The 27,548-nt window shown below is 57.4% G+C and overlaps 2 protein-coding genes across 4 annotated transcripts in view; one reads left to right on the forward strand and one right to left on the reverse strand.

Moving 5' to 3' along the window:
- GTF3C1 (general transcription factor IIIC subunit 1) overlaps window positions 1-14,760 on the forward strand; it is a 71,438-nt gene extending 56,678 nt beyond the window's left edge. For all 3 annotated transcript variants that reach the window (XM_057748760.1, XM_057748761.1, XM_057748762.1), the window contains 10 exons: window positions 614-676; window positions 1,582-1,675; window positions 5,179-5,351; window positions 6,190-6,477; window positions 7,141-7,400; window positions 8,486-8,766; window positions 10,412-10,967; window positions 11,633-11,684; window positions 12,569-12,761; window positions 13,700-14,760. In XM_057748760.1, coding sequence (XP_057604743.1) covers window positions 614-676; window positions 1,582-1,675; window positions 5,179-5,351; window positions 6,190-6,477; window positions 7,141-7,400; window positions 8,486-8,766; window positions 10,412-10,967; window positions 11,633-11,684; window positions 12,569-12,761; window positions 13,700-13,912 — 2,173 coding nt within the window. In that variant the 3' untranslated portion in view covers window positions 13,913-14,760. The remainder of the gene's footprint in view (window positions 1-613; window positions 677-1,581; window positions 1,676-5,178; window positions 5,352-6,189; window positions 6,478-7,140; window positions 7,401-8,485; window positions 8,767-10,411; window positions 10,968-11,632; window positions 11,685-12,568; window positions 12,762-13,699) is intronic.
- Window positions 14,761-22,620: 7,860 nt separating this feature from the next.
- Window positions 22,621-27,548, reverse strand: part of IL21R (interleukin 21 receptor) — a 34,178-nt gene continuing 29,250 nt past the window's right edge. Inside the window, exons 8-9 of the mRNA XM_057749693.1 lie at window positions 26,542-26,626; window positions 22,621-24,751 (exon numbers count right to left, since the gene is read on the reverse strand). Of these exons, the coding sequence (XP_057605676.1) occupies window positions 23,993-24,751; window positions 26,542-26,626 (844 nt within the window). The 3' untranslated portion in view covers window positions 22,621-23,992. The remainder of the gene's footprint in view (window positions 24,752-26,541; window positions 26,627-27,548) is intronic.

Here is a 27,548-nt window from a genome sequence, read left to right on the forward strand (position 1 = left end):
TTTCTGAAAAGATGCTTTGTCTTGCTTCTAAATTTTAGGAAGAATTTACAATTGCAAAGGTGAATTTTGACTCAAGTTTTGTAGAAACCAAAGAAATGTCTTAAATAAATGGCCATGTATTCTTGTAGAGTTCTGTGATTTATTTTTATACTTATTTGCTTGGTATGAACACAGTAGAACAATATTACATGGAACTCAGAAAAATAGGTGGGGAGATAACCTGTGACCCCATCACCTAATACAGCTGACCCTGTGGGGTGTTTTCTCCCTTCTTCCTTATGCCTGTCTTTCATCGTGATGAGCCCACAGCTATCTGTCCTCCTCCAGTAACAGTTAGCAGTCGCTCCCTGCGAGTTTAAACATGTCTCCTTGTTGTCTCAAAGTGGTCAGTGAATGAACATTCCTCGTTTCCTTAACCCTTATTCTTACAACACACTCGATTCCACGGGCAGAACGAACGTGGTGTTTTCTCATTTTAATTTACATGTACGTGTTTGAATTTTAGGGAGTTTAATCTTTTTTCCAACATGTTAGCCAGTCAGTAGCGTGAGCATCAGCTTGCCTAGGGAGGGTCAGCTGGGCTCGTTAACAAGTTCTTCTGTTTCCTATGCAGATACCGAGTTTTGATGATTGGTGACAGAAAAGATCAAGTCAGGAAAGAGGATAAACTTAACAGGCAAGTACTGACTGACCCACTGCCTCTTCCTTGGCTGCTTGGCTAGGTTGCCTGCATCCCAGCACAGGGTCATCTGGGGCCAGATCTAGCCTGGCACCTGTTTCTGGAAATAAAGTGTTACTGGAACACAGTCACACCCATTCCATGTGCAGTCTGCGCTGCTTTCACGCTGTCACGGCAGAGTTGAGTGGCCATCACAGAGACCATCAGGCCCAAAGAGACTAAATTATTTATGCTTCGGCCCTTTGTGGGAGAAGTGTGCTGACCCCTCACCCCGCCTGTCACTGGCCCAGCCTGAGCCCAGGTTGGGGAAAGGGGTTGAACTCCCAGCCCATGAAACCTCCCAAGCAAAACTCGGGTTAGAAAGCTCAGCCTTGGGACTCCCCTGGTGATCCGGAGGTTAAGACATTGCGCTTCCACTGCAGGGGGCGTGGTTTCGATCCCTGGTTGGGGAACTAAGATCCTGCGTGGTGCGGCCAAAAAGAAAAGAAAAAAGAAAAAAAAGCTCAGCCTTTTCTTTCCATCTTGGATAATCAGTATTCAGTTTGATTTTTAGCTCTGTATTCAATGAAAAGCCTATTCTCGTTGGAGAAACACTCGTTTAAAATTGGACAAAAAGGAAATCTAAGCAGTAACCACATGTGTTAGTTGTCACATGAAAACATGAAAACCTGTTTCCAGGGTGTGTCACCCCTCAGCCACTGGACTGAAACTTTTTCCCCGTGAAAATGGACCAGTCCGTAAGGCGTAAAAACCACCGTTTCTTTTATTTTGGTTTATGACTAGTTTGGACATTTGTATCACTTTTGTGAGATTGAAAACTTCTTTGAGACAGAATCTACCCAAGATGAGCGGTGCCCTGTGGTCTGTGGGCTCACGTGGCCCTGTTGCCCCGTCTCTTTCAGCGTGGATGACATCCACTTCCTGGTGCTTCAGAACCTGATCCAGAGCACGCTGGCCCTCTCGGACAGCCAGATGGAGATCTACCAGTCATTTCAGGTGGGTGTCGGACGCAGCGTCAGCTTCGCAGCAGCGCTCTGGGACTCGGGGCCCTTCCCAGGCCAGGCCGTGTGAAGTTTCCACTCCTTCTTTGGTTCGCTACGGGGCCTCGGGGGGTTTGAGGCCCCTGAGACTCCAGCCCTCCTCACTCTGTTCTTTTTTTTTCTTTTTTTTTTTTTTCCTTGCTTGAGTGATCTTAGTTCCCCAACCAGGATTGAACCTGGGCCACAGCAGTGAAAGCACTGAGTCCCAACCACTGGACTGCCAGGGAACTCCCCCGTTTATCTTTGAAGTGTGGGCACAGGATCTGGTGACCTCCAAAATCCCTCCCAGCGCTGAGGTTTTGAGTCTAATATTGAAAGGCAGAAAATTCGGCAGAAGAGGAAATGAGCCTCTCAAAAGAGCTGAGAAAGTAATTGGACTACACGGTGTATCTTTTCAATTATAACGGACAATGTCAACATATTTTGATTGCTAGATATCGCCCAAGGGAAAACTGCCTTTCTGCAGGTGTTGAGTCTTCAGTATCTCCTGAGAACTTACTAGGTCTGTGATGCTGCTTTATCGTGGCCGAATGAGGTTGAAAGAGAAAGGCGGATCTCAATCAACCCCACGCTGAGCCTAGAACATACTCTTTTACAAGTGTGAAGACTTGAGGTTCAGGGAAGTTAAGAAGCCCGTGTCCAGGATCCCAGAGCTCATCCGTCTAACCTGAGTCTCTGTGGCTCCAAGGCCCCAGCAGAGGGGGGCCAATCCCCAAGCCTGTGCTTCCCTGTTTTTAACAATTGCAAAAGTGTGTTCCAAGTAGAGCCTGTCTAGTTTCGTATTGAACGTCTAAACCCAAAACTCAGCTCCTGTGGCTTACGTGACCAAATCCAGCCAGTTTGGAACATGAGGGGGAAGAAATAAGAATCAAAGGGCTGGTGTTATTTCTAATCCCACTGATCTATACAGATGGGTGCTATCCCAGACTTTGAGGGGATGCCTCAGTCAACCGGGAGCTCTTGTAGCACGTGGACCCCAGGCCCCTCCCCCAGAGGCTGCAGTCAGGAGTGGAGGGGGCCGGACCCTGACAAGCTCTCCTGCCCATCAGGGGTTAGAGTTAGCAGGACCTCGAGGGTCAGTCCAGCCCCCGAGTTATGGCAAGACCCTGGTCCCTGCGTCCCAGCCAGAGCCTTTTCCTGGCCTCACTTTTCCTTCCTCCAGCTCCGTTTCCAGGTGGGGTCTGGGCTGTAGGGATGGCCCAAAGGGCTGTCACTCTTCCTGACCCCCCCAGGGCGTGGGAAGTCACAGGAGAGAGAGCACCTGAGTCCAAGCAGGACGCAGGGCCCTTCTTCAGGGACCCCCTCCCCTGGCAGCAAGGAGTGGGAGGTCATTAGGGATGAAGTTAGGGAATTCCCTGGTGGTCCAGTGGTTAGCACTCCACGCGCTCTCTGCCGAAGGTTCAGATTTGATCCCTGGTCAGGGAACTAAAATCCCACAAGCCATGTGGTGTGGCCCAAAAAAAAAAGAAAGAAAAAGAATGAGGTCAGAGGCCACCGGGATCCCACCAGGCTCCCCTGCATCCCCAGGGTTCCAGAAGGCGCGCTGCAGGGAGATGGGGGTGGACGTTGCGGGCACCCTAGACGGCTGCGGTTCACTGTCTGTGACAGCCCAGCCTCTCGGGAGCCTGACGGGCTAGGCCATGCTCCCCACTCCCTGTGCGTGGTCCGCGCGCTCCTGTTCGGCACCAGTGGCTGTCTGGGGCATGTGCCCATCCTCGTCTTCACGTGAAAGAGACAGCAGAAGGTGCAGGTGTTTCACAGGAGGCTGCATCCAGCTTCCGCTTCCGCTTGCGAGGAAGCAGTGATGACTTGACGGCCACGCCAGCAGCTTCTTCCCTCTGCCGCCCGCAGTCTTCCCCCATCAGGCTGCCGGTCTGTGCACCAGGACTGGCGTAGAAGCAGTGCCTGGAGACATCCGAGGGCACTGTGCCCTCCTCGGACTGGCAGGACTCAGTGTGTGCCCAGAACCCCCTGTCTCTGGGAGAACCACCCCCTGTGCTGCTCAGCACCCCGACTGACCACCACCTGACTTCTGATCCCCTGGCCACTGGCTCGAGGACGAGGCCTCGTCCTCTCCCTGTTCCCGCCCCTCCCAGGGGTGTGGTCTCAGAAGATCACTCGAGGTCCATGAGCCTCAGTCTCCTGTCATCCATGGGTCCAGGGGGCAGTGCAGCAGAGAACTTTTAAGCCCAAGATTCTCAGACCATGCCCACAGGTTTTCTTGGCCAGTGCTCTCAGCTTTCCTGGAGGCTGGTATGTACTTGACTCTCGCTGTTGGTTGATTGAACCAACGCTGTTCAGAAAACTGGAGTGACAGGTCTGCTGGTCCTCCAGTCCTTTGAGCTCTTCTGCCCTGGGTGGGGTCCACGTCCGTGAGCCAGGGAGCCATGGTGGCGTGTGGCCTCCAGGAGGAGCCTCTGCCCCCAGGGCCCAGCACCACCTTCCATGTGTGTTCTGTGCTGGGCGTCCTGCACCCATGGAGGCAGCAGTAAGTTGAACCTGTGTTCTTATGAAAGAGTGAGACAGTGGTAAACAGATGAGATCGTTTCAGGTAGAGACAGTTGCTACGGAGAAAAGGAAACAGGTTAATGTAACGGAGCTGACCACAGAGGAGTAAGATGGCAGAGGCCTTGGCCTTTGAGGGGAAGCGTATGAGCTGAGAGCTGTATGTTGGGGGGCTCAGCCACGCAGAGATTGCAGGGGCGGGGGGGGCGCTGTCCAAGTAATGGGAGCGGGAAGTGCAAAGGCCCCGAGGCAGGAGTGTCTTGGCATTTTCAAGGAAAGTAAGAAGGCCAGTGAGGCTGGAGGGTGGTGAGCAAGGGCTGCACTTGTAGGAGTTGAGGCCCAGGGTGGTGGGCCGGGTCTGCTGAGGGCTGGGAGATCCCCCTGCAGACAGAAGCCATCGGGGCTTTCGGGGCAGGGAAAGAATGTGATGGCTGATTTAGCCATAAAAGGGCTACTTTGGCTGCTATGCAAAGTGGTGTGGGGGCTGGGGGTGGGGGGCAGGAAGCAGCAAGACCAGTTGGCAGGAAGCCGCGGGGAGAGACGCTGGTGGCCTGGCCCAGGTGGTGGCAGTGTAGTTGGCACAGACCAGATGCGTCTGGGAACGTGTTTTGGGGGTGGCGCCCAGCAGACATGCTGATGGCTTAGGAGAGGGGTAAGGGTTACAGTGGTATCAGAGATGATTCTGCGTCAGCTCCCAGCGTCTTTGCAGCCAGAGGAATAGGCCTGGGGTGCAGCCCGCCTTTCCCTCGAGTTGCCTGTCCTCCGTGCTCTCTGAGGTGACGCGAAGGTGGGATGCTGGCTTCCTCCGGGCTCTCCCCCGCCGTTCCCCCCGCGTCAGCTGCTTCCTCCGTCGGTGATCTGCTGTGGCTTCTGTGCATCTGCGTCTGGCTCTTCCCCTGGCTCTGCCCCTGCTGGCCGGAGAGCCCCGCTCACGCCCGGCCTGCTGTGTTGCAGACGTTCCGCCTCTACCGGGAGTATAAGGACCACGTCCTGGTGAAGGCTTTCGTGGAGTACCAGAAGAGGAGCCTGGTCAACCGGCGCCGTGTCAACCACACGCTGGGCCCCAAGAAAAACCGTGCTCTGCCCTTCGCGCCCATGTCCTACCAGTTGTCCCAGACCTACCACAGGTGAGCATGGGGAGGGCGGGGCCTGTCTGCAGAGAGGAGCACAGGTGAGCGGAAGAGGCAGACGTCAGAGAGCAGGCAGCCTGGGCCTCTCGTGTGCGAGACGCAGCCTCTGGGACCGAGTTTCTCATCAACGGCTGTCCTTCCTTGTCTGGGAATATGGTTAATGCCTGGGGTATTTTGTGTTGGGGCATTTACCAGCTTTGCAGGTAGTCCGTTTCCCTTTTTCCCATCAAATTGGGTAAAATGAGTTTCTAATAAATAAAGCAGCTATAAGTGCACCCTCCCGGTTGGGCATAACCTCAGTCCCTAATCTTCACAGCTCCGAGCTGTACCAGGCCGCCTGCCTTGCAGGCTCACACGTTTCATTTGGAAGCCGTCGTGTACTTTTCAGACCCAGTTAGCGGCACGTTGGCAAGAGGTTGTTGTTAGGGGTCTGGAAATTCACCCTCTGGACAGAGGCGAGGGCTTGACCGCAGGCCGAGTGGAGACAGTGAGACTTGACACACGCGTGTCCCCTCCCCTCGGTGGGCGTTCAGGGCTTGCCGTGTGTAAACAGGATTACAAAAGGCACATTCATCTTCCCCGGTTTGGCACCACGAGGCCTAGAGTGTTGGGTTCGATGAAAAGTCACAGCCCCGCCTTGAAGGTGCTCAGGTGAGTGGGGAGACACATAGTTAGACTGAAGGGCAGCACCCTCATCTGATGGGAAACACGGCTTCCAGGGAGAAGCCAGGCTGCTCAGTATTGACGGCAAGATTCCAAGTGCCCGCAGCCCGTCCACGCCAAGGCCTCCTGCACCCCGTCCTCAGAAAGGCCCTTCCCTTCTCTTTCTGTGTAGGATTTTCACGTGGCGATTTCCAAGCACCATCTGTGCAGAATCATTCCAGTTCTTCGACAGAATCCAGGCTGCCGGCAAGTTGGACCAGCCGGACAATTTTTCCTTCAAAGACCAGGATAACAAGGACTCCACGAGCGACCTGGTGGCATTTTCTTTGGACGGGCCTGGAGGACACTGTGTGGCCGCACTGACCCTTTTCTCTCTGGGCCTTGTTTCCATGGACGTCAGGATCCCGGAGCAGATCGTCGTGGTGGACAGTTCGATGGTGGAGAACGAGGTCATGAAGAGGTAAGAGCCGCTGGGATGCTGCTCTGAGCCCCATCGGGGGCTTCGGGCACCGTCACTTCCTCTCAGGCTGTGGCGTCTGCCCTTTTATTTCCTCCATCATCTGGTTTTTATTCATTCAGCAAACATGTGCTGCGTTTCTCTGTGTTGTGCTTGGCCTTGTGTGGGCATGTGCTGTACGAAGTCAGCAGGGCCTCGGCTGCGCTTTCCGGGAGCTGCCGGGTCGGGGCATCACGGGTCTGGACCGCAGATTCCAGTACAGTGTCCAGTGCAGCGCCTCCTGCTGGTGTCCCTGGGCGCCGGGGGAGCCAGAGGAGGGGGTGACGGGGCTGTGCCAAAGAGAAGGACCCAGAACAGGGTGACGAGGAGGGCGGCCTAGGCACAGAGGAGGATCGGCAAAAGTTCCTTGAGGTCATAGTACCTGAACTGGGATTTAATGGGAAAGCAGGCGTTTGGGGGCAGAGACTGGGAAGGGTTTCCAGGCAGAAGGAACGGCCCTGGCAGAGACACAGATATAGGGACGGGAGTCCCAGTCTGTGCTGACCTGACCTCACAGCCAGACGTCAGGGGCAGGTCTGTGGTCAGAGCACCGCTATCTGCAGGGGTGGCCGGACCAGCAGAAGGCTCGGCCAGGCTCCGTCATCCAGGTCCGTTTTCTGCTCCTAGCCTGGGGAAGGACGGCGCCTTGGAAGAGGAGGAGGAGGAAGAGGAAGACCTGGATGAGGGCTCAGGGGCCAAGCGCCGGAGCATCGAGGTGAAAGCCCGCCAGGCCTCCCACACCAACTACCTGCTGATGAAGGGCTGCTGCGCCCCCGGCATCGTCAGCAACCGCAACCTCAACCCCAACGACAGCATCGTGGTGAACTCCTGCCAGGTCAGGTTCCGGCTGCGCTGCACCCCCAAGCCCACCGGGCTCGGGGCCACCGGTGAGTGCCACCCCCGCCCGCCCCGTGGCCCAGACCCGGGGCTCATGGCCAGGCTCCCAAGGCCACGTGCAGCGGCCACTGCTGACCGGGCCAAAGCAGAAAACAAAGGGAGACCCCCTCCTCTCCTGAGCTGCCGCCCCCGGGGTGGGGGTGGGACGGGGCGCGTCCGGAGTTGCCTACTTGCTTGGGGAGCCCTGGGCGGTGCCCACTGTGGGGTTAGGGCTCACCAAGGTCATTTTGCTTAAATGTTGCTGTTTGACCTCTTGCTGTGAAAGATGAATCTTCTACTTGTGTTCTTATCTCCTTTACTTCCAATTTTTACGCTTTTTTGAGCTCTTCTGTTGATTGCCTTTGAAACGTTAATGACTTATTTACTTAAACCTCCATTTCCTGCACCCTTCATTTCAGGCAGTCTCTCCTCCCTCCCCATAAAATGAGGTATTAGGGCCTCCTCCCTGTACTTCTCTTCCTCCTTCCTATCCCTTTCCTGCTCCATCTAACTTGCCTTTCCTCCCACGTGTTGAGGTGTTCAGTTTCGCAACCACAACCAGCATTCTGTGCTGTGTCAGGAGCTTGGCCCAGGCAAAAATGTGATGACCTGTAGCTTGTGGTCTTAGCAAAGACACCTTGTACAGGAAGCACCAGAAACCAACCCTGGCTGGTGTGAGCAGGAGGGGGAATTTATGGAGAGGGTCCCGGGGTATCTCATGGGGTTTGAGGAGCCGTGAACACATAAGCATCAAGAAGGGTGGGCCCCGGGGAGCCCGAGCGGAGGACCCTCTCCCTCTGGAGCTCCAGGGCTCTGGTTCTGAGGCCGCAGCCCCACCTGTCTGCCCTGCCCTGTGAGTTTGGAGCAGGAGGATCGTACTGGTTGGGATCCAGCGGGCTGCAGTCCAGGGCCCAGGGGCACGTATCAGGACCCCAACTGCCAGGGGCCCCACCGTGTCCACCCAGAAGGTGACCCCTCAGTATTTGGGGAGCAGCGAGTCAGTGCTGGAGTGTGACCTGCCTCGGCGTCGCTTGTGCGCTGGTCTGGGAGGGGAGGGGGCCTCTCAGGGCCGACTCTGTCCTCCTGGTCTCCACAGTCCCCCCTCTGGAAGAGCTGACGGTGGGAACCTCCTGCCTCCCTGACACGTTCACCAGGCTGGTAAACAGCCAGGAGGACACCTGCAGCTTGGAAGAGTTCGCCCACCAGGTGGCACTGTCTGGGTACACACCTGGAGACGTGTCCGCCGTGCTGGAGGTCCAGGGGGCCGTTGCGGCGGCCGGTTGCTTTGGGGTGGACAAGGTGGAGCTGAGCAGACGGTTCTCCACCTTGGCGAGGACAGATGGTGAGCGCTCCAGGACCTTCACAGACTACGTCCAGGTGAGCTGTGCCCCCAGCTAGCCTGCGGTAGCCAGACCGGAAGCAGCAGCGCAGGGGCCAGGTGCCCACCTTGGGGGGGGCTTGGTCTGGGCACGGAGTGGAGTGTTTCCAACGCTGGATTAGTGGTCAGCATTGAAAATAGGAGATTTTGCCTAAAGCCCAGCTTCTCTTGAATGTTAGAAGGTCTGGCCGCTGTGGGCCGTTTCTTTAGCACAGCTGGCCTGCGCCCCCCAAAGCCACGGGCCTCGTCCTCCCCAGCTCTCTGCTGTCTGGTCCACAGGACTCACCGCTTTGTGGGCAGGAGTCCGTGTGCCCGACACAGAGCGAGGCCAAACCAACCAAACCGTTGGAGTTTGGGGGAGAGAAAGGCTTTGCTGCCGGGCCCTGCAAGGAGAGCAGGGGCTCGCGCCCCCCAAAACCCCCAGCTCCCTGAAGGGTTTCAGCAAAGCATTTTTAAAGGCCAGGTGAGGGAGGGGGGCTGCAGGGTGTGGGATCAGCTCGTGTACAAGCCTCTGACTGGCTGATGGTGAGGGAACAGGGCGGTGTCACAGGGGTTAACCTTATCAGGCCTCAGGTGCCAGCACATTTCTTCCATTTGATGGGGAGGGGGATTCCACGTCTGTGAACAACTCGGGAAAGTGCATTAGATACTGTTGTCTGGGTGCTTCAGAGAGGAGCTAAAGCAGGGGAAATGGGGGAAGGGCCTGCCCCGCGAAGGGCCCATAGGGTCCTGTCGTTTGCAGCTTTACCTGCTCGGGCCCGTTTTCATCAGTGACCCTCGAACCCAAAGAATGGGAGAAGAGTTGGACCTTTTCGATCAAGCGCCCCGGGGCCTGGCTTGCCCTCCTGTGTGTTGGCTGTGACCGCTGTTGTGTGTTACTGACGTGGAGGCTCCTGCCTTGCGTGTGTTCACCGGGAGGGGGTGGGCGCCCATACTTGTCGTTACCTGCGAGCGAGAGCAGGAAATACGAGAGGGGTGTCAAATACCGTTCACTTGGTGTCTGATTGTTCTTAAGGCTCTTGGGGCCTCTGGGGGCCTGGGAGGTAGGGTGAGGCTGTTCCCCAGGCCCCGGGGCTGGAGCCCAAGCAGCAGGTCCCCCTGACCGATGAGAGGCGAGGGGCCGGCAGCCCCCTCTGTGCCCTGGTGCCCGGCACAGGGCCTCAGTGGCGCGTGCGCAGCTAACCCTCCCCAGACCCTCATGATCTGGGTGTGAGTCCCGGGTCCAGGCTGTGAACTGGGGCAAATTCCTTGAACCTTGACTTGTGGGGGTTTTAATATACAGGAGAAAGCCAGGTGATGGTGAACCCCTGTGTGCCACCCAGAGTTGGTGCAGCTCATGGGTGAGAACAAGGACATGGGAGGAGAGCGTGGTGAACGAGGGGAGGAGCTGTTGTCCTTCACGTGGGAAGTGGGAATAAGCGTGGCTTTTGCAAAGAACTTGGTAGCCCTCGGGGTGCCGAGCCTGGGAGGAGCTGGCCGGGGAGAAGGAGACTTGTAAGGTCGCATCCGCTTTGAGGGCGCCACTGTGGCTCCAAGTTCAGTCAGAGTCACCTGTCCCGAAGGAGCCGGGCTGGCCACCTGCTCAGTGAACCCCGATGACCCTGGGGTTCCCTACAGACCCCGCGTGTCCCCTGCTTTTCCTAGGACCTCTTAGAGCAACAGCAGGTGCTGGAAGTCGGCGGCAACACCACTCGCCTGGTGGCCATGGCCTCGGCCGAGCCCTGGCTCCTGCACTCGGTGCGGCTAAAAGACAAAGAGGAAGGCGCTGACCCTCAAAGAGAAGACCCCCAGGCCAGGCCCCCCGAGGGGCCTCCCAGCGAGGACGACCCCCCTGAGAGGCAGGCACCACCTTCTCAGGGCCCCGCGAGCACCAAGAGGCGTGCCAGCTGGGCCAGCACCGATGCGGACAGCCAGGGCGGGGGGACTGACCCCGAGAGTGCCCAGGAGCCCCCTGCAAAAAGGCCCAGGCTCCAGGACGCGCGCTCGGCCCCCAGCCCAGGGCCCAGAGCAGAAGAGGAGCCAGAAACCCAGGTGCCTGCCCTGCCCACAGCGCCTGAGGACACAGGCATAAGGGAGCCTCCACCAGAAGCATCGGAAGCCGGGCAGGAGGACCAAGAGGGTGTCGGGGCACCCAGCTCCCCAGGCCAAGGGCAGCTGAGCTGTCAGGCCCAGCCTCCGGAGGGCCCTGAAGACCCCAGAGGTACCAAACCCTGTCCCTCACCCCACCTCCCCCACCCGCCCACGCTCTGTCACAGGGCCTGATGGGCTCACACCTTCCTGGAGACCAGGAACCTGCTGCTGCCACGAAAGGGGCCTTCACTTCACGGGCCTCGGCTCTGATGGGGAGGCTCTTTCCTGTTGACACTTGTATTTCCACTAGAGGGTAGGGGCTCCTGCCGACCTGTGCATTGCAGGGACAAGGCTCTCTCTCGGTCCTGGAAAGAGCTGTTTCCTGAAGCATCCTTATCAGGAAGCAGAAGGAGGAGGGGTCTCGCCTCCCAAGGGGTGTGGCAGATGCCCCGTTTTCCTCTCCTGTGCTGTAATTCTTTGGGGTGTTTTTGTCCAAGGGTTTTATGCACGCAGCTCTGTGATCAGGGCTTCTGGAGGAAGGCGCTCACTTGCTCGGTCTCCTGGGGCGGGGGCGTCCTCGGGCCCTGGGCGCAGCCCCCGCACTTGCACCCGCCGTCCATCCGGTGTTGTCCTGGGTGTGCAGGCTTTGGCCCCCATGCCCAAGCCTCTGGGGAGGGGGACTGCTGTCACTGGGTTCACTGCTTTATCCCCCGACCCGGAAGGATTTGTGGAATGGATGGGAGAGGGAAAGATGGCCCCCACCTTGAGTCTCCCACACCCTTTCCCTCTCCTCAGGTTTGGCGGACGGTTCTGCGGCCGGAGGCCTCTCCCAGGCAGCGTGGGAAAGGTGAGCGTGATGCAGACTCTGGTGGCCTGGGCCGGGGGCGGGGTGTCAGTGAGAGCCTGTGGGGGTTGTGCCCAGGGCCCAGGATGAATTGTCACATGAAGATCTTTCATAAAGATCTGTCTGGCACAGCGGTTCCCGGCCAGGGGTCCGGGACGCGTGAGGGACGGTTGGTCCCACTCACTGGGGGACCAAGCAGGTGCTGCTTGCATGTGGTGGACACGGGCCCGCGGTGCTGACTGGTGTAGCACCCAGTCTGTCAGGAACAGTGGGTGTCAGCGAAGCCTTCCTGGAGAGGGGCCCCTGGCCCCGTGCGTACATCACCCTCAGCTTGGCGGGGCCGTGCTCTCCCAGCTCGGGGGTAGGGCCCCACCCCCACGCCCTGCCCCGCAGGGCCTAGTCACATGAGCCAAGAGTCCAGCTAGCCTGGGGTCCGTCCCACGTGGGGACCCTGTGTGGCAGACCAGTCACTGGTCTAGTTTTGAGGAGAAAAAGGAAAGTGTGTCTGGAATCCCCGTATACAACACAGAAGGAGAGCTTCTGCGTACAGACCCTTGAGCCTGGTCAGAAGGGGAGGCAGCCACCGGCCCGGGTCCCCAATGGAGCTGCTGGATCCAGAAGTCCTAGCTCTTCCCCACCCCCACGCCTGCCGGTGTGGGCTGAAGTGGGGGCCAGTGCTCGCGGGCCGCGGGGCTGGGGCCCGTCTGTCCAGACGGGAGGGGCGCGGGAGGTGGAAGAGCAGGAGGGAGACGGTGTGCAGCCCTGGGTCCTGGGCCGGGCGCCGGACCTCCCCGAGCTTCCGTGTCCTGTCCGCTGCGCGGGGGCCACCGGGGAGCAGCTGTCTCCCCTTCCCCACCAAGCCTGACACCCGTGTGCCCGCCCTGCAGGGACTGTGAGAGAGTCCGCTTCATCGGGCGCCCGTGGCGCATCGTGGACGGCCGCCTGAACACGCCCGTGATCAAGGGCATGATGGAGGCCGTGCTGCACCACATCATGACCAGGCCCGGCGTGCCCGAGAGCTGCCTGCTGCAGCACTACGAGGGCGTCCTGCAGCCCCTCGCCGTGCTCGAGCTGCTCCAGGTGTGGCTGGGCTCCCCTCCCCCACTGCAGCTCCCTCCTTCTGGGTCTGGGCTGAGTCTCAGAGGGCCCGGGGCGGTGGGCGCGTTGGCCAAGCTCTAGGGTGCAGCCACCGTGTACGGGCTCGGCCCGCGAGGGTGCACTCACCTCCTGGCAGAGAGCCAGGCTCCTCAGGAGAGTCTTGGGCCCCAGGTGCCCCCCACTGCCTGCTCCCCTCTCCCCACCCACCCCCCATCGGAGAGGTCAGCCCCACGGCCCTCCGAGGCTGCCACACCAGCCGAGCCCCGTGCCCGTTGCACCCTCCCACAGCTGGTCTCTGTGCCCTTTAGCGCTGCCGGCACCCAGCCCTGGTTCTCAGCACTCAGCCTCCTGCAGCCTCCACCCCTGCCCTGGGTTCCTGCCCCCAGGCCGTCCCTCCCAGCACCCTTCCCCAGCCCCGAGCTGCTGCAGATTTATCAGTCAGTGTTCCCAGGGTCTGGCTTCTGACCCGTTTCCTAGATCAGGGCTCAGGGGCTCACAGGCCCGCAGGGACAGGCAGGTAGGTGAGTGACACGCCCCCGTGGGTGGCAGGGAGACCTGGAGACGTGCCCGTGGCCTCCTGAGGGCAGCTGGGCCTGATGGCCACTGTGTGCTCCGGCCACGTGTGCCTGGGGGGCTTCAGCTCCTCAACAGAAGTGGAAATGGGAAATTCAGTGTGAAACGCCCTGCCCCTCACAGCAGCTCTAAGCCAAATGGAACCCCATCTGGAAGCTGGTCTGCAAGCCCTGCTCAACACAGGGCCGCTGTGTAAATGCTGGTCACACACTTTTCTCTCTTGCCCTGGGCTTTTGCCTGGGTAAGGCCATGTTCGGGTGTCTGTTCTGGGAGGCAGCTCTGGGTACAGAGGATGTTGTCTTGTCCTTAAATGCCCCTGTAAACCGGTCTGTCTGTGCTGTCTGCAGGGCCTGGAATTCCTTGGCTGCATTAAAAAGCGCTTGCTGAGAAAGCTCCCGGCCGTCTCGCTCTTCTCTAAGCCAGCGGTCGGAGAGGCAGAGGCGCCCCCCAGCCCAGGCGAGACCCCCATGGTGTTCTACGAGCCCACGCTGGACTGCACGCTCCGCCTGGGCCGTGTCTTCCCCAACGAGGTCAACTGGAACAAGTGGGTCCACTTCTGAGACCCACGTGGTCATCACGAGCCTTCTGTCCCATCCCCGGCCCTGAGGAGAGAGAGCGTGTTCTCTCCTGGGGGCCTCCTGCCCACGTGTGGGGTGTGGCCTGACGAGGTCAGGGCGTGGGGGGCCCTGCACCCTGCCCGCCACACGGGGACACTGTGTGCCCAGCCTGCGGCTCTGACTGTGGTTTCCGGCATGGCACTCTGGAAGGAGGGCCACCCGCCTGCCTGCTCCTGGGCCCTTCCGGGGTTGGGGCTGGGGCCCGTGCTCCATCACCCCAGGACCTGGGCGAAGCTTGGAGGTGCTGGTCCCTGCCCGCTCTCCTCCTCGTGTTCCCCGTCTCTCGGGAACCTAGGTGGCGGTGAGTGCGAGAGGCCTGGGGGGGCTTGTCCTCCAAGGGTTTCCAAGATGAGGCTGCCATTTGGGAGAGAGCCACCTGCCCAGGCCCCAAGCCCTCTATGTGGACATCCGCTGGCCAGTGAGGGGCCGGGAGCTGGGGGCCTCGGGGGTGTGCCCCATCCTCGCAGACCTCGCGTCCCGGAATCCAGCCGCCCCGCCGCGGAGGGCGCGCCCTGCTCCCCGGAAAGCCCCTGCGGCCTGAGGGGCAGCGCCTCTTGGGGACGTGTCATGGAGGGGCTGGGCGCCCCACCGCCGAGGCCCCGGCAGAGCCTCGGTCCTCTCCAGGCAGGACCCCCGGCCTGTGGGCTGGGGCTGAGCCTGCGAGCCGCGCGCAGGCCTCCTGCCACCCAGAAATGGGGAGTCCCAGTAGGTCTGGGGTTTGTTTTGTTCTTTCAACCTCTTATGAAGAAAAAAAAATCCCCTGGCATGTATTTATATATTTTTTAATTAAAGCGAAGTAAAATGCATTTGGTTGTATGTGTTTCCTAAAGAATCTTTGATCCCCTGGGGGCTCCTTGTTTTCAGCCGAGGAACAGCCGGGAATAAATGTTGCCCGGAAAACCACAGAAGAGGCGGGTGCTGTGGCCGAGCTCAGCCAGCCCAGGCGCAGCCTCACCGCCTGCCCCTGCCTTGGAAGCCCTTCCTCCCACTTACCTGGCTTATCTGGGCCCGGGCCTGTCCCTTGACAGGCGACTGGCAGCAGGGCAAACTTGTGATTGGTTGGCATGGCCAGTGATGTCAGCAGGCCATGGAGGTCACAGGCCTGGAGGTCACAGGCCTGGAAGGTAGGTTTGGCCCATGGCTGCTCTCTTTAGCCCACAACATTTCTTTTTCTGTCGTTTTTTAGTTACCAACATGTCTTAAAAATTGCAGGTTTCATATTTTTAAAAAATCCAGATCTCAGTCTTCTCTTGAAAGATGGAGAAATCTCGTAACACTGCAAGTGACAAGTGCGGGACATGGCCCACCCAGGCCCGGTCTCAGGCCCATGGCAGCTCCTCCCACTTACAACGTGCAGCTCTTGACCTGGTCCAGCTGGTGGCCCTGTGTTTCCATCCTCCCCCTGCCAAGGACCTGGTCCCTGGGCCAGACCCCAAGGTGACGGGACAGGGCTGTGGGGTCCGGAGTCTTGAGGTGAATCCCAGGACAGCCAAGACCTGGCCAAGTCTTAGCATCATTTTTTTCTTCTTTTTTCATATTTACTCAAGTGTGAAAAAATAGCATTTGGGGGGATTTTTTGGAATCAAGTAGTATAATGGAAGTGATCTGCTTTGTGAACAGAAAATAGAGATGCTGATTATTTGGGAATGCGTTGTGTAGCAGGAGGAAGGTAGGGGTAGGATCCAGTTGTTTTTTTTTTTTAATAGAAGCATAGTTGATTCACAATGTTGTGCCAATCTCTGCTGTACAGCAAAGTGACTCAGTTATACACATACGTACATTTTTTTTAATCTTCTTTTCCATTATGGTTTATCCCAAGAGATTGGATATAGTTCCCTGTGCTGTACCGTAGGACCTTATTGTTGGGATCCAGTCTTGATGTTCCGGTCTCAGAGCCTTGGTTTTCTCATCTGAGAAATGGGGATAAAATATCCCCCTCACAGGAGGGCCAGAGGAGCTGAAGAACAAACACCAAGGGCAAGTGCAGCTCAACCCAGTGTGTTTCCTGTGCCCCAGACGAGGGACGGTTTAGGCACGTGTCTGGGAGATGGGACATAGGGACGGAGGGCCATCTCATAAGCGGAGGAATGGGGTTTCTGTGACCCACATTCCCATAGCCAGGTGTCCTGTGCAAGGAGGACCTACTCCTTCTCTCCCTCCCCTGCCCCCACCTGTCCATCTGTCCATCCACCCCGCCATCCAAGGTAGCTCTCTGCCGTTCCAAACTCTGCACCGATGGTTCCCAGAACCACAGTGTAGACCAGAGGCTATGAGATCAGATGACTTCAGGGCCAGGCAGGTAACGCAGAGGAGAGGAAGGCGGCCCTTGTTAATACGAGGGAGGGGTAGGGACTGTGGAAAACTAAAGCCTGCACGCCCAGGGTGGGGAGGACTTCACGTTTAGGAGAGAAAGGATTGTAAACACCGACCACCTAGTAAAACACGGGGGCGGGCGGAGCATCGAGCCCAGAGCAGTCGTGTTCTGTTCACCCTGAGGAACAGCCAGCCCCAGACATCCGCGGGTCTGTCCTCTGGGTTCCCTGTCCCTCCACACTTTTCATTCTTACTCCTTTTTACGTACAGAAGCCATATGCTTAAAACGTCACAGATATGACATAAGCCTCCAGGCAGATTTCTCCTTCAGGCCTTTTTCTCTGCATTTACATACCTTTTACGCTCCCCATCCCCCACCAAGAAAACGCAGACCTGCGATGGCATTTTACGTGCTGACACAGCGCCGGCTGTTCACCCTGCGGTGTCCTGGGCACAGCTGTATCCGCACATGGAGAGCTATACGCTCCGTATCTCTACGGCAGCAGTCCCAGCGCTGAGGTCCTGATTTTACTCCCTCTTCACTCATTGCTCCCTGGTTTCCCCCATGGAGCATCCTCTGGGCTGCCTTCTCAGGCCTCCTCCTCCCTTTCCAGCCTCGTTTCGCCCAAGGCCACCCAGAACCCTGGGCCGAGAGGGAGTTCTGTCCTCTGGCCACCTGACTACCCAGCCTTCCCTTGGGCCCTGGACCCACGTAAGCTGGGGATGTTCCAGATGTGTATGTGCATATATGTGTTGTGTGTGTGAAGTGTGTGCGTGTATATGTGTGTGCACACACGTGATCTCCCTACATAGTGTGGTCTCACCACCCACACTGCCCAGTGCCCAACGCAGGTCCACCCACCCGAGGAGTAGAACTCAGCCCTTGTTACATTTAAAAAAAAAAAAAAAGCCTACTAAAAAATAAAAGTTAAAAATTAAATAATTTTTTTAATTTAAAAATTTTTTTAAAAGCAAAGAAATTTTAAAAGAACCCACTAAAAAAAATAAACAATAAAAAAGAACCTGCTGTGGGCACCAAAGGGAGAGGGGAGGGATAAACTGGGAGGTTAGGGTTAACAGATACTGTACATAAAGCAGACGAGCAGCAGGATTCACTGTGCAGCACAGGGAATTATACCCGGTATCTTGTGATAAACTATATGGAATATAATCTGCAAAAAAAAAAAAAATAACAAGACAGAAAACCAAAAACGAATCACTACACTGTACACCTGAAATTAACACACTGTCGTAAACCAACTGCACTTCGATTTCAAAAAAGAACCTACCAGCTGACCTCATGTCCTCATCGCCACATTCCCACCGCACAGAGTTTCTGTGACAGTTGTGTGGCCCCCCCGACAGTACCCGGCAGATGCAGGTGGAGTCCCCTGGACAGCAGCGTGGGGAGGGCACCGCCTTCAGCCAGCGCCTCGGCCAAGTTCCAGTGGTCACCAGCAAGTGGCATCCGCAGCCCAGCATCTCCGTTTCCTGCTGGTTCCGCTGGGTCTCCGGATGTCTGTAGTTGGTTGTCCATCCACGTTTCAGATTGAGATCAATAAAAGCTTGCTGGGGTGGGGGGTGAGGGGTGACTTGTCTACAAAAGTCATGATAAAGTAACAACATTTTTAATTGATTGATTGATTGGCTGCATTGCGTTTTCGTTGCTGCACACGGGCTTTCTCTATTTGCAGCAAGCGTGGGCTACTCCTCGTTGCGGTGCACAGGCTTCTCAGTGCAGTGGTTTCTCTTGTTGCAGAACATGGGCTCTAGGTGTGCGGCTTCAGTAGTTGTAGCACACGGGCTCAATAGTTGTGGCACACAGGCTTGGTTGCTCCGTGGCATATGGGATCTTCCCGGATCACAGATCGAAACCATGTCCCCCCTGCATCGGCAGGCAGATTCTTAACCACTGCGCCATCAGGGAAGTCCGGTAACAACATTTTCTGAGCACTTGTGCCAGATACTGTTCTCCATACTTCACACATATTAACTCCTGCTCCCATAACAGCCCTAAGAAGTATGTCCTATCAATATACCCATTTCGTGTATGAGGAAACTGAGGCACAAGGAAATAAAATAATTTCTGCAGGTTGGAAGCTAGTATGTGGATCTGCTGGCTTCCCAGCTCAGGCCGTCCAGCCTCAAAGCCCTCCCCCTTGGCACTTCTTTCCAGGGTTGGAGTTCGCGTTGGCGTGGGCAGCCAGCATGATGCTGAGAGACCCCCAGAATTGCAGAATGCAAATTTCTTTTCTGGGGCCATCAATTTTAAAAAGAAAAACCCTCACACCTGTGGCCACTAGGGATGGAGGAAGACCCCCTAGCTGCCCCATGTTGTGAGTAACAGGGCAGGGGGGGGGGTGGAGGTGGTTCTCTTACTCCATTCACAGACAGGAAGCCCCTGTCTTCACCTTCATGTCCCATTCTGGTCCATTTCCAGGTCCAAGGGCAGGTGGGTCCCTCCTGGACTCAGTCGCCTCCCTCCTCGTGGCCCACTGATTTGTCAGTCACTACCCTGCCTCTGATCGACTCATTCATTCATTTATTCAGTATTTATTGAGCACCTGCTATGTGCCAGGCACTAGTATAGGCTCTGAGACCTAGCAGTGGATGATAAAACAGACAAAATCCCTGTGTTGGTGGGACAAACAGTAAATATGATAAGCAAGTAAAAGACGTATGTTAAAAAGCACAATAAATGTTATGGAAAATGATAAAACTAGGTCGGTGGGGTGCTGCAGTATTCAGTAAGGGCCCAGGGTGCGTTGCACTGCAAAGGTGACATCTGAGCGGAGACTTGACGCCGCTTGTTTTCCATTCATGTGTTGGTGCTTCTTGGCTGCAGGTGACCCCATCCCATCCCCTTCACTGTGGAGCGTTTTTACATCTTCCTCCTTTGTTCTTGGTGTCCTGAGCTGCCCAGAGGGGAAGGACACGTGCTCCCTCTGCCATCTGGAATTTTTTTGGTTTTTGTTTTTGGCTCTGCCGCGGGGCATGTGGGATCTTAGTTCCCAGACCAGGGATCGAACCCACGCCCCCTGCAGTGGACGCACGGAGTCTTAACCACTGGACCGCCAGGGAAGTCCCACCCGTTCTGGGTTTTGATGGTACATCTGGGGCGACCACAGTGGGCTGTGAAGGGCTATCCTGCGCACGATGCCAGCGGCAGCCCAGGCAAACCGAGTCCCCAGGTGGGTGGGAGGAAGGGGGAGGAGGCTCTCCCTCCGACAAGAGGCCAAAAAGGAGCCAAGGATGTGGAGTGGGGAGCATGGACTCTGGGTGCCTGGGCGAGTCACTGCCCCTCTGGGCTTCTCTTTCCCCAGCGGTAAAAGGAAGGGATGGGTCCTATTTGTACCCCCTCCCTCCTTTCCAAAGTAGATTGTCTGGGAAACCCAGACAGCATCCTAGGCTGAGACCTTGCAATAACTGATGGGGAAAGGTCGGGAAGCTGTTCTCAGGTTCTTTAAATCCTAGCACATGGCAATGTCAGCTTCAGGGTATTTCTTTGGGAAGGAGACTGGCGAAGGGCTGTCCTCAACTGACCCGGAGGCCAGCTGAAGGTGATGGTAGAGAAGCATGTACACATTTAATGTCCCTGTCCTCATCCTCCCTTTACATCCCCAGAGTCAGCTGAGAGGCTGATTCCTGACCCACATCACAAAAGAGGAAACTGAGGCTCAGAGACAGCAAATGACTTGCCCAAGGTCATTTGTGGAACATGATGGAGTCTGGTCCTCAGGCCCCTTTGAATGTGGTCCTTCCTTGGGATGGGAGGACAGTCCTCATCGCAGGGATGAGATGAGAAACATGCTAGGACACTTTCTATGCCAGGTGACAAAAACCCATCTCAAACCTGCTTAAGCAAAAAAAAAGGAAACTTACAGCTCATTGATTCAGTCCGGATAGGCTGGGTTATGCGGTGGTAACAATCAGCCCCCACATCTCAGCAGATTAGAACAAAGGATTTATTTCTTGCTCACAATACGTGTCCATCACAGGTGAACTAGAAGTTCTGCCCCACATGTCCGCAGGCTGATGGAGCAGCCACCGTCTCACACGTCACCGGTCACTGTGGCACTGAGGAACACTCTAAAGCAGGGGTCCCCAACCCCCAGCTGCACAGCAGGAGGTGAGCAGTAGGCAGGCTAGCCAAGCTTCATCTGCTGTTCCCCATCGCTCCCCATCATTCTCATTACCGCCTGAACCATCCCCTCCCAACCCCGCCCCCCCCCACCCCACCCCATAGAAAAATTGTCTTCCACAAAAAACAGTCCCTGGTGCCAAAAAGGTTGGGGGCCACTGCTCTAAAAGGTATCATGACTGTCAGTTCAATGTTCTGGTCCAGAAGTGAAATGTACCACTTCTGCTCACAACTCACTGGCCAGTCCTAGTCAATGGCACCATCTGACCACAAGAGGGGCAGGACACCAAGAACTGGAAATACTTGGTGAGCAGTATGACTTCCATACTCATGTACCTCGAAGACCTGAGGAAATGCAGTTTCAGGCATGGTTGGATCCAGGAGCTTAAGAGATATTACAAGGAATATATGTCCACTGCTTTCCAGTGTGTTGGTCTCATCTCAGGTGAGCTGTTCCCTCCTGGTGCACTACCCCCAACCCCCCAGCAGCTCCAGGCTTAGTCCACCCCTACAGTTGAGCAATCCCAGCAGGAAAAGCATATGGACCAGCTTGGGTCACATGTCTGACCCTGAACCAGCACTGTGGCCAGGAGGAGGAAATGCTCTCTTGGCCAGGCCTGGGTCATGTAGCCACTCCCAGAGCTGGGGTCAGCTGCCCCAACGATGCTGTGAAGGCAGAAGCACAAGCACCCACGGGTGTCTGCTAAGAGTTTCTTCCCTCCTGACCTAGGTGCCTTCTAGCAGAGCAAGGTGAGGAGAGCTGGACTTGGGATCAGGAGCCCAGGGTTCAAGTTCGGACTCTGACCTTTAGTTCAGCGTGTGACCCAGGCAAGTCACGGGCCCCTTCTGGGCCAGGAGCAGAATGTGGCATCCCCCTGCCTCTGAAGACAGGGTCATTAGCAATTCTGGCCTGGACTCTGGGTGACAGGGAATAGCCTTCCCTGCCCCGACACGTTCAGGGCTTGGTCACACTTCCAGGCCTTTGCTCAGGCTCTTCCCTCTGCCTGAGTAGCTGGTGTCCCTTACAATTCCTGTTCATTTTCCAAAGCCCAACCAACACCATCTCCTCCTTCCAGCCCACCGGGGCCCTCCTGCTGCCTGCCCTGGGCTGCCACCTGTGGTGTGCTGGGGCTGCCTCACACCAGCTAGGAGAGTTGATTATAAACACGTCTTCCAATCCCATGTTTAAAGCCATCAAGTTGGTAGGTTGAAATTGACCGTAGTGAAAGTATTTTCACCATGGAGATAAGCAAACACTGCACATCCCGCTGTATTGAGGGCCCACCATGTGCCTGACTGGGGGAAAAGCAGTGAACAAAAGAGGCGAAGTTGTTGCCTTTGTGGAGCTTATGTTTGATATTTCATCCTTGTCTCTAGCAACTGTTTATCTCCATCCATCCATCCATCCATCCATCCATCCAGTGTTCTTCCTTCAAGCCTTTTACCATCCTTTTATCCATCGATCCGCCCACCAATGCACCCACTCATCCATCCATCATCTACCCACCCCGTCTCCTACTCATCCAGCCTCCCAGGGGTGCCAGCTCCTGTCTCCGTTCTGTACCCACGTTTATGAGCTGGGTCCCCTTCAGAGACAGAGTCGGTGAGGAGCCATGTCTGGCCCAGGCCAGAGCCCCGTCTCACCCCACACCCCCAGCCCGGCATCAGCCACTGTCGTTGATGTCCCCTTCCCCCGCACCCCGGCCCGGAGCTCTGTGTGCTGAAGAGCTGAGCTGCTTCCCCGGGGAGCCTGGGGCTCACAGGGTGCCTGGAACCTGTGGTCTCCGTGAGGCTGTGAAAACCACAGCACACCTTGGCCCAAGTGTCTTAGAGTGACGGTGGGGGATGGTGAGGGCTGCTCACACCTGCAGGAGCTGTGGTTTTGCACCTGTGTTCCCATCTGAGCCTCACCCCCTGATCCCAGGTTAACAGTCCCACTTTCATGACCACCAGTGTTCAAGAACTTTCAGAACTGAGGAATCCCACGTTCTCTCAGTGACTTCTCCCAACCACCCCCTTTTACAGACGAGTCACAGAGAAGCTATCAGCAGGACTGACAGCTCAGCCCTTGTTCAAAAGCTGAGACAAGCCAGAGCGTCAGGCATTGCCGTGCATGCAGGCTGGCCTCGGGGAGGACCACAGCGTCCAGGCCAGGGCGGAGACTCCCCCCAGGGCTCTGGGAGCCAGTGGCTGAATCAGACTCTGCTATTTTAACCCCCCACTGGGCGGCCTCGAAAAAGCTGCCTCTAAAGGTGAGCACCCTTAGGAGGAAAATGATCTCTTTATTTTTTTTTTTAAAGCATGAGTTGTATGCAATGTGCAGCACCAATGTCTAGCTTCTGTCCAAAGCTGACGTTCAGTGAGGTGCCTTCAAAACGTCACGAAGAAGTATTTTCTTAGCATCTTAAATTCACATTTCAGCAGGCTCGCTGACAAATCATCAACGAGAACTTGACTTCCTCTGATTCCCCAGGACAAGCAAATAAGGTACCAGGGGGTCAGGACCACCGTGTCGTTACTGCCGCGTCCGGCCTGCACCCCTCCCCCACCATGAGTGCCAAGAGGAGGGTCCTCTCCCTGTATCCCAGCACCTGCGTGTACTCAATAAACGTGCTCAATAAATATTTCTGGGGTGCATAAAAGGAGCAACAACATCGGCAACAGGAGCCCGAAAAAGAAATCTTGGTTGGTGAGGGGCTGATTCTAAGAAACAAAGCTGATTTTAAGCCCAGAATCTCCCAAGTGCCCCTCTGCAGGGCGGGACAGCCCGCAGGTACCTGGACCACGTCTGGTTTCTCACCCCCACCCACCCATAGCACAAGCCTTGGTTCTGGCCACAGACGGAAGGAAGCTGACGTTTACTGAGGGTCTGGGCTGCACACTGTACGTGGGCGACCTCTCCGATCTCTCCCCAGGGTAGGTCAGGCTGCCCCCATTATCCAGACAGGAAACTCCCGCCCAGAGGGGGGAAACGACTCCCCCAAGGTGACACAGCCAGGAGGCATCAGAGTCAGGATTCAAACCTAGGTCCACTGGCTCCCCCCAGATCTTCCCACCCCCAGGGTCACTGTGGGCTCCCTTGGTCCCCTTCGCCGCCCCCTGAAAGGTGATGAGACAGTTTGGACTTTGTGTGGCTTCTGGCGGCAGCAGGACCTGGGAGGCTGGGCTTGGTGTCTGTCCCAGGCAGTGCCCTGGTCCCAGCAGACCCAGCGGGCAGCACTGGACCAGCCTCTCGGCACGGGACCCGGGGGCCACCCCATGTGCCTAGGAGGGAGGGAGGCTGTCATCACGTGCACACAGACATATGTGCCGCTCACATTCATGCACCCGCAGAGCTCACGTTGGCACAGACACATGAGTGGCCTCGGGGACGTGGCAGAACTGTGGGCATGCTCTGTGTCCACAGGCGTGCGGGCTACTCACACACGCGGCCACGCCAGTGGGCCCCTGAGCCACAGGCACACATTGTAGACACCAGACTCAGGGATCCCATCCGGGAGACCGAGGTGGCCCCGTCTGTGGCTTGCGGCTCAGTGGCATGGCCAGCTCCGGGCAGCCAGTCAGCCTCACTAGCTGGCCTGGGGCCCAGGCCCCGCAGGTGGAGGGGCCATGATCACCCACTGGCGGAGGTAGCTCCTGGGGGGCCCGTCGTCCCTGGGGCTGCTGAAGTCATGCTCCACGGGGCTGCCGCAGTCAGAGTCTGCGAAGCCGCTGTCAAACGTGTCCATGTCCAGACCGGCTGGGGGCGAGCCTGCCTCGCTGTCCGACACCCCTCGGGGTGGCCCGCCACCCCAGGGCGGCCCAGGGGCCCAACGTTCCTCATCCTCGAGGCGCAGCTTTAGCCGGTCAAAGAGGCTGCCCGTGGGGGCCCCCGGCTCAGCAGGGCCACTGGCCGAGACGCAGCCACAAGACAGGACTGTGGCCCCCGTGACCAGGAGCGGGTCCTCTGTGCCCGGGCCAGGCTCCAGGCTGGTGTCCAGGTTCAGGGCTGGGTAGCCGTCGTCCCCACAGGTGCAGGGCCAGGCGCACAGCCCCTCTGCGTCTGCCACGGTCACCGTGTCGATGGATAGCCGGCCGTACGGCCTCTCCTGGCTGTAAGCTGAGCTGCCCAAGCTGCTGGCGGTGGAGGGCGCTGGGCCCCAGGAGCCCAGCTCAGGCACCCCGTCAGCTTCCACCAGGTCTGGGGACTCCGGCAGCTCCGTGGGCACCAGCCCCTTAGCTGCAGTCTGCGGTGGGCACTGGCTGTACATCTCCAGGGATGAGGGCACCCCTGGGCTCCAGGACCTCAGCTCCAGGCTGGAGGCAGGGAAGGGTGTGCCCACCCATTTCTGCGAGAGAGAAAAGGAGGAGGAGTCATGGATGGGACGGGGGTGGGGGGCAAGGGGCGGAGGGAGGCGCAAATCGAGAGTCAGACACAGAGACAAGACGGCAAGAGGGAAAGAGACAGAGACCAAGACTCCAGAAGACGGAGAGACGGGGGTGGGGGGAGATTAGCACTGCGTTGCGTCCCTGCCCAGGGACGGTCCCCACCACTGTCCCTGTCTCCCCGGGCCTCAGTCTCCATGCCTGCAGTGAGGAGCCATGGCCCTCAGCAGCCTGCAGGCGCAGACCACCCGCTGCTCAGTGGCCTGGGGTCTGTGTGGGTGTGCGGCCAAGATTCCTGAGCTGCGGGGATAAGCGGGCAGGAGGGCCTGAGGGCTGAAGGATAGAGCCCCCACCACGCCTCCCGCTTTATCTCCTCGGGGAGATTTCCCAAAACCTCGCATTCTCCTGTGTGTGTCCTCCCTAGAGTGGACACGTGGCCAGGGCAGAAGCCCCAATTCTGGTCATGGCTGTGTCCCCCAGAGGCTCACACAGTGCCAGGAACACAGTAGGCGCCCAATAAATGTATATTAAGTAAATGAATGAACAGAGTGAATCAAGGACCAGCCACTCGGAATGAACAATGAGTGTGGGGTGACAGTGGACGGAGGCAGCCGTCCCGTCCCTATGCTTTAAGGATCCCCCCTGCCCTCGCCTGCCAGGGGTGCCATTCATGACACAGGGTCTCCACCCAGTCGGCAGAGAAAATCCCTGAGAACCAAAATCTCCCAGTTTTGCGCCTACTCCGTCAGAAAGCTCATCTCAGAACCCTGCTGAGGCCACCACTTCTCAGCTGTGTGGCCTTGAGCCCATCACGTACCCTCTCTGTGCCTCAGTTTCTGCATCTGTGAGATGGGCCTGCTAATAGTCCTCACGCCACAGGGTGGTTATTGGGATTAAATGATAACTTAAATAACATCTGCAGAGCTCCTAGCAGAGTGCCTGGTGCAGAGCAACTGCTGTATGCGTATTGGTGAAACGAACGCAAAGTAGATACTTGAGCTTCAGGGAAAGTGCAGAGGAAAGAGGAAAGGGTGTGTCCAATGTGGGCTGGAGCCTAGGCTCCTCCCCTGGCCGGTTCTGAGCCTCCTGGCTTCCCTGGGAGGATGGAGCACCCCCCCCCTACTCCCCCCACCCCCGCAGGGGCTGCCACAAGGATGGAAGGGCGGAGGTGAGACAGCCTCCGTGAGCGCCAGGCAGACAGGTCGCACTTCCTGACTTCCAGGCTCTGCTGGAGCAGGCGGGCTGCCCCTCCACATCCTCTCTCACCACATCCTCTCTGCGGTGGCTGCCGCCGCCAGGTGGGTGGCGGTAAGTGGGCACAGAGAACCCAAGGGCGCTGGCGGCAGGGGTTGGGCACTGGCAGGGGGCTGGTGTATTTTGCAGGCGGGGCCATATCCTTCCCAGAAGCAGCTCCCTCCCCACCTCCAGAGCAAGGGCTTCTACGAAAGGACCAGGAGGCCAATTTGTGGCTCAAGGGACCACCAGGCTCACCTTCTCCCCCAGTTCGGCATCTTGGGCTGGGAAATGATGCAGGATCTTGTTTAATTCTTATGCCAACTCCCCCCGCTCCCCGCCCCGGGAGATATTTCCTGCACTTTGCGTGTGCAGAGACTGAATCCTGGTTCCAGGCCAGTCGGGGGTCTGGGTGCCCTGGGCCTGCAGGGTGGAGCTCGTGGTCCAGGTGTGAGGGTGGAAGCCAGCTCCCAGAGGGTGAGCGGCTCCAAGGGGCTCATCACGGGGTGGGGACACTCACCTTGAAGTCTCCGCTGTGGCTGACGTACAGGGGCTGGAAGAAGGGCTCTGGGCTGGGCACCTGCACCCACAACTTCTTCCACAGCCTAGGAGGGCAGAGACGAGTGAGCCCCCCACGTCGCCCAGAGGGCAGCTGGGCCTCCCATTCAGATGCTCCCCAAGTGTGTCCTGCGGGAGGCTCAGAGCCTCCAAGATACACCCAGGCCCCTCCCTTCTGCCCCTCTGCCCCAGGACTCAGTTTTCACATCTGTAAAATGGGGCAGCAAGTCTCCTGAAGGTGCTCGGAGTGTAAGGGCTTGGCTGCCAGTTCTCTGCTGAGCCAGTGCTGTCCCCCTGAGCCTGGACTTCCTCCTCCACCGCCAGGGATGAGCGAGCAGCCAATTCCATGGGGCTGTGGGGAGGAGTCAGGAAGTGTAGGCACTGCACTGGACACCCCAGCACCTAGAGACCGGCCTGTGACATCCGCTGTGATTCGCAGGCTTCTCTGCCTTGAACAAAATGAGCTGGGTATGCAGGGCCCCCGCCCAGCATCTGTCACTTAGCGAGGGCTCAGCCTCAGCCAGCAGCACGCAAGAAGGCCGGGGGAGCTTAGGTTTTATCAATATTTTTAATCAGCATCAGCCTTTCTCTCTTGATGGCCACGTTCAGCAGAAACCCAATGCGTAAACAGATAAAAGCAAAACCGCTGGTTTTGAAGCAGGATGGTGGGGGGAGGGTTATCCCACCAGCCCTTCACCCTCACCTGGAGGCCCCTCCTGACCCTCAAGACGCAGAGCCTAAAATTCACTGGATGAGATCATAGCTGAGGTCACTGTTATAAGCACAGGTCCAAATTCCTTCTCCACTTCACTGCTGTGTGACTTTGGGCAAGTTTTTAGACAGCTCTGTGCCTCAGTTTCCCCATTTGCCAAAGGAAGTAAATGTCGTGTATCAAGCTCGTACAGCTGCTGCGAGGGTTAAGCATGTGCTCTACACAGTGCCCGGTAATTATCACCATCACTGTCATTA

This window comes from Hippopotamus amphibius, chromosome 9 (genome assembly GCF_030028045.1).
Source record: "Hippopotamus amphibius kiboko isolate mHipAmp2 chromosome 9, mHipAmp2.hap2, whole genome shotgun sequence".
In the NCBI taxonomy this organism is placed as follows: domain Eukaryota; kingdom Metazoa; phylum Chordata; class Mammalia; order Artiodactyla; family Hippopotamidae; genus Hippopotamus; species Hippopotamus amphibius.